This window comes from Hordeum vulgare, chromosome 2H (genome assembly GCF_904849725.1).
Source record: "Hordeum vulgare subsp. vulgare chromosome 2H, MorexV3_pseudomolecules_assembly, whole genome shotgun sequence".
Lineage (NCBI taxonomy): Eukaryota > Viridiplantae > Streptophyta > Magnoliopsida > Poales > Poaceae > Hordeum > Hordeum vulgare.
Window position 1 is genome coordinate 630,892,737 of NC_058519.1, and position 8,014 is coordinate 630,900,750.

The 8,014-nt window shown below is 42.8% G+C and overlaps 2 protein-coding genes across 2 annotated transcripts; both read left to right on the plus strand.

Annotated features, from left to right (window-relative positions):
• Positions 1-334: 334 nt before the first annotated feature.
• Positions 335-845, plus strand: LOC123431000 (glycine-rich cell wall structural protein 1-like). The gene has a single exon (XM_045114824.1). It carries the CDS (start codon positions 371-373, stop codon positions 677-679), a length of 309 nt encoding a protein of 102 aa, XP_044970759.1. The 5' UTR covers positions 335-370; the 3' UTR covers positions 680-845.
• A 2,629-nt stretch (positions 846-3,474) lies between these two features.
• LOC123431001 (cytochrome P450 72A11-like) lies at positions 3,475-6,693 on the plus strand. The gene is made up of 5 exons (XM_045114825.1): positions 3,475-3,855; positions 4,285-4,505; positions 5,218-5,465; positions 5,603-5,987; positions 6,093-6,693. The coding sequence occupies exons 1-5, from the start codon at positions 3,549-3,551 to the stop codon at positions 6,516-6,518; spliced, it is 1,587 nt and encodes a 528-aa protein (XP_044970760.1). The 5' UTR covers positions 3,475-3,548; the 3' UTR covers positions 6,519-6,693.
• Positions 6,694-8,014: the final 1,321 nt, after the last annotated feature.

The window sequence follows — 8,014 nt, forward strand, 5'->3', positions numbered from 1 at the left end:
GTGCACCGCGTGTTCTGAAGACTGACCCGATCGAGCCGCTTGATTAAGCGACGATAATGATCAAGTTGTCTCGCCGTGTGCAATACGTATATTTACAAAAGTTACCCTGTCGTGCAATGCAAGCAGTCGACTAGTACATGTCGCGCTGTCGATCGCCCGTCTATCCATCGAGCACGTCTAACCTCCAAGATGTAAAACCTCTAGGGCATCTTCGCCGGAAAAATTGACGATTACGTTGAGTGAAGAACAGGGCAACCGCGTGAGTCCCCGTTGACATTTCTCGGGACATGCCGGCCTTTAAGTACATGCCGACCGGCCGGCATTACCTGACAATTAATCAAGAGGAGAAGCTCTCGATCGAGCAGCAACGATGGTCAGGGCGCTGGGTATTGCTGCGGCAAAGGGTTTCACCGCCGGTTCCATGCACTATACGCCCAGGGGCGTCATCTGTCTAGCTTTCGCCTTCGTGGCCGCGGTTGCCATCGTCGCCGTCGCCGTGTTCGGCTGCGCCGGCCACAAGAGCTCCGGCGGGAAGAAGCCTAGACGTGGTCATGGTGGCTCCTATTGGGCAACAGGAGCAGGCGCAGGCGCCGGCGGCTACGTTGGAGACAGCGGTGGTGGTGGTGGAGGCTGTGGTGGCGGTGGAGGCTGTGGAGGCGGAGGCGGCGGAGGTTGCTGAGGAAGGACATCATACTGCAAGACCCATGATATTGTTTCGATAAATTTCACTTTATTCAAATATATTTGTAAATAATACTTTCATTTTCGAAGATGTTGTAAATGCATGCTCATTTGTTTACATATTCACATTCATCCATATATGATCTATCATATCATTGTTGGAACCAGGGACATTTCATAGTGCCACCTCCGTTTATTTTGGGACTGGCTACTGGTCTTTTTTTTCCATTTTTTTGAGAAACGGGACTGGCTACCGGTCAATCGACTGAAAATGAACTTTTGGCCCAAACTTTGTTGCAATCGAGCTAATTAGAGGCAGCCCAGTTACGGCAGCTCAATGAACTCAGCAGCAGAAGCCCACCATAGCATCGTACACAGGTGCAAGCTGCAGTCCAGTATTGCCAAGCCAGTCTATTTTTTCTGTACATTGATTACAGGGCTCTAGTATATTTGTCGGCCAAGCCTTTGTAATGACCGATCAATAGCACTCTCACACATATTGGCTTTGCTAAAAGAAATCTCACACATATTGGCATGCGACTGTTAGTGACTATACACATATGTATATTTATTTTTGTACATGCATATAATACGTATTATTACTATCCAAACATGAGCATATAATAGTGAGATTTCCAAAAAAAGGTGTTTTTAAAAAATTAATGGATTAGTGATATCAGTGATATCCTTAAAAAATGAAAACTAAAACGAAATCAACAAATGAAATAAAAACATAAAAAATAAAAAAATGAAGTTTTCTATGGAAGAATGAATACGTGGCATTGGTATACCCTTTCAGATAAAAGACATTAAAATTAAAATTAAAATAATTCAGTTTTCTATAAAGAAATGAAACCATTTCAGAAGAAAAAAAACTAAAACAAAATCGAAATAATGAAGTTTTATAAGAAAGAATGAAACCCTTTAAGAAGAAAGAAATAAAAAAGAAAAAAACATTCAAAGCTTGCACACAATTTGCACAGAAATTGCAGTTTTTGAAATATGCAAAGAATAAGCATATAATAGTGCACTTTTTGCATTCCACTATAATTTACACATACTGTAACTGGAATAATGTATTTCCTTTAAGAAGAAAGAAAAATAAAAATAACCTGCGCATAACTTTGCACTGAAATTGCTCTTTATCATAATATGCAAAATAAATCATATAATCCTCAAATTTTGGCACATATTATACAGTATTGGTTTGTATGTAATTACACTCAGCCAAAAACTCACAAAAAAACCAATAAAGGAAAAAAATAGTAACAGAAAACATAAATAAAAAATAAGGCAAAACTGAGCATATTATAGTGAGATTTCTGAAAAAAAAGTCCTTTCTAAAAAGTAATGCATTAGTTACATCGATATTATCCTTACAAAAGAAAAGAAATGAAAACTAAAACAAAATCAAAAAATAAAATAAAAACTATATTTTGAAAAATGATGTTTTTTATGAAAGAATGAGTTCGTGGCATTGCTATTATCTTTTCATAAAAAACTAAAAAAAAAACCAAAATAATCAAGTTTTTTAAGAAAGATTGATACCCTTTAAGAAGGAATAAATAAAACAAAAAAAACTTTCAAAACCTGCACACAGTTTGCACTAAAATTGCACCTTTTGAAATATGCAAAGAATAAGCATATAATAGTGCATTTGTCGCATTCTACTATAGTTTACACATAGTGTGACTGAAATAATATATTTTCCTTTAAGAAGAACGAAAATTTAAAAACTTGCACACAACTTATTACCGAAATAGTACTTTATTATAATATGCAAAAACAATCATATAATCATGAAATTTTGGCACATAATATATAGTACTTGTTTGTATATAATTACAGTCAACGAAAAAACCGCCAAGAAATAACCAATGAAGAAAAGGAAAGGAAAAATAAAAACACATGGAACCAGAAAACAAAAATAAAAAAGCAAAAAATACCCAAAAAAGAAAGAATTAATTTCCTAATGAAGAGTGAGTTAGTAGCATTGTTATTAAAAATTCAAAACAAAGAAAATGGGGAAAAATCTAAAACAATCACTAACAAAATTTGCACGAAACATACATCCAGCATGTCAGTGAGGTCCTCGACTGTGGAGACTAAATGGGTGGTGGGTGAGATGAAAATTTTCTGATCGTCGGGTTTACATCTGATCCGATCATAAACCACGGACGAGGTCGTCAGGTTTTGGACTAGATCCAACACCTCGTTTATTTGCGAGAGATCTTTGGTGTCGAGGGCCTGGCTATAAGCTGGGCAAACCTGAAACGTTTTGTTCGGGTTACTTGACGCGGGCCCATCATCATGATCCCATGACCTCTCGCGCGGACGGCAACCCCGCCCACCTCGCGGATACAATGTAGTCGTATATACGTACGCAAGCGCTTCTCTCATGCTCCCCATGTCGTATTCCCCTCTGCCGCCGCCCCTCCGCTCCCTGACGTCTCCCGGCGGCGAAAGTCGTCCGCCCTGTGCGCGATACCTGGATCGTTCAATAGTTAATCATCCATGCCTAATGACCCTCTCCACCTCGTACTAATGGGCCTGCGGTTGGTGAGCTTACAGCGCTCAATCTATTGTTGTGATCACTTAGAAAACAGTGACTCGTTCGGACATGCATGACAGGCCTCCTTTCTGTGCCTGCAATGACGATTCCTCCACCCATATCAACGCCCACCAACCCCAAGGCGGCTAAGGCTCCAGCAATTAATATAATATTTTAGCACCATGCATTTGATCCAGCCAATTATGGTTGGTTATAGCTAGTAGTACTTACTCTATATCTTTGCCCGTCATTGCTGCTTGCGGTGCGTCCACACTCTCTGTCTTCAGCCTGGCATTCACTTTCAGGCAGCGGAGGAATGGCGGAAGCCATGGCGATTCTGCGCGACGCCTCGCCGTGGAGCCTCCTCGCCGGCGCCGCGGCCATGGCGGCTCTGTGGTTGGCGGCGCAGATGATTGAGTGGGTCTGGTGGGGCCCGAGGCGCATCGAACGGGCCCTGAGGGCCCAGGGCCTCGGGGGCACCGAGTACCGGTTCCTGAGAGGCGACATCAAGGAGGAGCAGCGGCTCGTGAGGGCGGCCCTCCTCAGGCCCGTGCCAATGGACCGGCCACACGATATCGTCCCGCGCCTCTCCCCTCTCCTCCACCGTGTCACCGAGGAGCACGGTATGTACATCCGTGCCAACCGCCGCCTGCTTTCTCCACAAATTCAGATCCCAAGTCCAAGAACCATCTTTCGTAGCTCCTTCTGATGTAGAAATGCCATTAGCTTTTTCGATAAAGGGTGGATTTTATTTGCTCAACCGCTGCCTGCTTCCTTCACAAGTTCAGATCCCAAGTCCAAGACCCATCTTTCTCGTAGTTGCATGCTCCTTCTCTTGTTGAAATGCTGTTAGCTTTTTCGATAAAGGGTGGATTTTATTTGCTCATAACGGAGCATCAAGAAGATACATAACAGAATGGGTATATATATGTATACCCAGCCTCTGCATATTTAGAATGCACACAAACCCAAGAAATGCCACATTAGCTAGCTCATGCTCTAGTTTCAGTGTCATGTTCGGCTATTCTTATCATCTGTTGCTGGAAACGCAGGGAAGGTTTCATTCACATGGTTTGGGCCATACCCAAGAATTACAATCAGTGATCCTGAGCTGGTTCGACAAGTTCTGGCAAATAAATTTGGCCACTTTGATAAAACCAAGCTAGCCCGCCTTGCAAGGGTGTTTATTGGTGGACTCGCAGTCATTGACGGTGAAGAATGGGCCAAACATAGAAGGATTATGAATCCAGCCTTTCATGCAGAAAAGCTAAAGGTAATACTACTGCTACTCTCTTCGTTTCTAAATATAAGTATTTTCAGAGATTTTACTAAAAACTACATATGAAGCAAAATGAATGAATCTATACTGTAAATTATATTTAGGACCTCCTTTCTGTGCCTGCAATGACGATTTCTTTTACTTGAAAGGTATTACTAGCATTTGCTAGAAGAACTCGTATTTACACAGTGTGATTCGTATCCAGTAAATGTATCTAAATCAGACTCCAGATCACAATACCTAATCTAGAATTGGACCGGTATAAATTCGGTGTCAAATCAGCTGGATACAAAATAATTTGTTGCAATCCAAAAAATAGGCTATGTCTTGGTCAAGTTGCTCCCAGTGGAATTGTGAATTTGCCAGAAGCTACCACAGCTGGCGTTTTATGTAATTGTACTTTCTATCAAAAAGTCCTTTGGAGAAGATAAAGTGTTCTTATAATAACTAATTACCTGTAAATTGTAATACTAAAGTTATAAATAGCATGGGTTATATCAACTGGTAGGAATTTCCTGTGTGATGGATATGTCAGACATATGTGAGGAACAATACTACTACGTTACTCGATACATTCGCATGATGGTAGGAAATTTAACCAAGAGGGCACAATTAACAGCAACCTATTACTATGTGATCAAAGAAGCAAGATAAAAAAAAAAGACCCTTTCATTCTCCCTGACCATTCTCTTGGAATTGATTACAGCGGATGTTGCCAGCATTCTCTGCATCATGCAGCGAACTAATTGGCAGATGGGAGACTTCAGCCAGTGTTTCCGTTGGAGAAATAGAGCTTGATGTCTGGTCGGAGTTCCAAAATTTATCAGGGGATGTCATTTCAAGAGCTGCATTCGGTGTCAGCAACCAAGAAGGCGAACGGATTTTCCAACTTCAAGCCGAGCAAGCAGAACGCCTTGTTCAGTCTTTCCGGACTAATTACATCCCAGGCTTCTCGTATGATCCTCATTTTCTGTATTCCTTTATTATTTATTTCTTGAGGAAACATCTTAAAATAATTCATCCTTTTGTTTCCTCAAACGGATATCTGTATCCATTTCCGAAACTAATTAAGGGGTGTTTTCACTCTTCAGTCTCCTGCCAACAGAAAACAACAGAAAGATGAAGGCTATAAATAAAGAGGTCACAGCGATTCTAAGGGGCATAATAGAGAAGAGGCAGACGCACATGAAAAATGGAGGAGCTAACAATGACGATCTGCTCGGCCTGCTACTGGAGTCAAATATGGACTACAATGATGCCAATGGCAAAACAAACAAGGGGATGAGCGTGGAGGATATAATTGGTGAATGCAAGCTGTTCTACTTCGCAGGAATGGAGACTACAGCCGTGCTGCTCACGTGGACAGTGGTGTTACTGAGCATGCATCCGGAGTGGCAGGATCGTGCCAGGGAGGAGGTTCTGCAGACCTTTGGGAAAAACAAACCGGATTTAAATGGTCTTAGCCGCCTAAAAGTCGTGAGTACTTGCCATCTTGCCGGTAACATGAGTTAGGCACTTACAGAAATTTCAAGTTTCTTTGCATTTGATTCCTGCTATTCTTCTGCTGATTGTGTGTAACAGGTTATGATGGTGTTTAACGAGGTCCTGCGCCTGTACCCACCGGTGATGCTCATTAACCGGCGAACATACAAGAAGATAGAGCTCGGAGGCGTCACATACCCGCCGAACGTGATGCTCGCGCTGCAACTCATGTTCATCCACCGTGACCCTGGCATCTGGGGGGATGACTCCGGCGAGTTCAACCCGGGGAGGTTTGCCGAGGGCGTGTCCAAGGCGAGCAGGGACCCAGGGGCCTTCTTCGCCTTCAGCTCGGGTCCGAGGAACTGCATCGGACAGAACTTCGCGCTGCTTGAGGCCAAGGTGGCCATCAGCATGATCCTGCAACGCTTCTCCTTCGAGCTCTCGCCGACGTATGTGCATGCTCCCTATACCGTCCTTACACTGCACCCACAGCACGGTGTTCCGGTTAGGCTGCACCGGCTCTGAACCGATGATCGAAATGTATCTAGACCCCTCAGTTTGATGTCAAGGAAAGTACATTGTCTACACCGCAGCTGTCAGGATATCTTCCCTGGTTTTTAGTACATCTATAGTTGAATCCTGAATCACAGCGTGCATGCGTACATACTCTACTTCAGTTCAAAGCCTAAAAAATTTAGCATGCTTGATGCTCCTCTTTGTCCAGAGCATGTGTGGCATTGTCAGAGCTTCTTCAGCTTCATTTGAGCACAGTGTTGTGGTTGGAGGTTTAACACAGCATATGACAAGAGCTCAAAGGAGAAGTGCTAGAGAATGTTTGCTAGAGCCATCTTAGCTTCAACCTTCAAGCAATGGAAAGTTCTAACCGACGCATAGCGAGGACCCATTCCAGATGGAAAGAAGGCGCCATATGCTTTGAGGCCTTGCAGATGCCACTAGTGGGGACGGGGCCTTTAGCCCCGGCCCGTAAGGGGCTTTAGTCCCGGATCATCAACCGGGACTAAAGGGGCGGGACTAAAGGCCTAACCTTTCGTCCCGGTCATCTTACAAGCCGGGACTAAAGGTGCTCCACGTGGGCGCCTCGTAGCGTCCCAGGGGCAGGCCCTTTAGTCCCGGTTCGTTACACGGTCCGGGACTAAAGATTTTCAGATTTTGCTGGTTTTGGGGTTTTTTTTTAATGAAATTATTTTTGGGTTTTAGGGTTTTAGGGTTTAGGTGTTCGGGAGATTAACGTGATGCCTCGTTTGGTGTTCGGGAATTAGTTTTCATATAATTTAAATAGAAATAATTATGCATATATATATATATATATATATAAGATTAACTTATCTTACAAGCGATCATACATATACAATTATATGGAGATCTGAATTATCGGGAGTAGAGCCCGTCTATTCGATTACATGGACGAACATCAGTAATGGCCCTTAGCTACACTAAATCGTCCTTTGTCTTCTATAGCTTCCGTCCTCAGAAATCCCGCAAGCTCATTTGCAACAGCAATCGCGCGTTGCTCTGGTAGGACCTTCGTCCTCATGGCCGTGTGCTATATAAGAAGAGGAGATGAATATGAATATCAATCATGATAACAAAGAATGACGGGTAAAAATAGAGGTGTGAATGTTCATTGCTTACGTCGAATCTGTGATCCTTGAACTCAGAGGTAAACGTGCGAATGGTCTCGCAAACATAGTATCCGCATAGATGCGTTCCCCGTGGCTGCTGGTCGCACTTTACGAGAATAGAATATATATAATCAAAATAATAATCTAGCATCATAAATGTATTGAAAATTAATAGAAGTATATCATACTACTACTTACCTGAGCCGCTCTAAAGGTCAGCTTCTTAGGAAAGTTACCGGGAGTCACGCACTTGAACCGCTTCCAAACCCTGCCCGACGAGGATAATGATTTGCTAAGTTTTTCATTAATTGATATATCAGAAAATCATCGAAAGAGACCGATAGAGCGCAAGAATGATTAAAATTACCCTTGGAGCAT

Coding starts and splice junctions, on each gene's coding strand:
- LOC123431000 (XM_045114824.1), top strand. CDS start 371: ATGGTCAGGGCGCTGGGTATTGCTGCGGCAAAGGGTTTCACCGCCGGT.
- LOC123431001 (XM_045114825.1), top strand. CDS start 3,549: ATGGCGGAAGCCATGGCGATTCTGCGCGACGCCTCGCCGTGGAGCCTC. Junction 3,856..4,284: donor CCGTGTCACCGAGGAGCACG/GTATGTACATCC, acceptor CTGGAAACGCAG/GGAAGGTTTCATTCACATGG. Junction 5,466..5,602: donor AATTACATCCCAGGCTTCTC/GTATGATCCTCA, acceptor TTCACTCTTCAG/TCTCCTGCCAACAGAAAACA.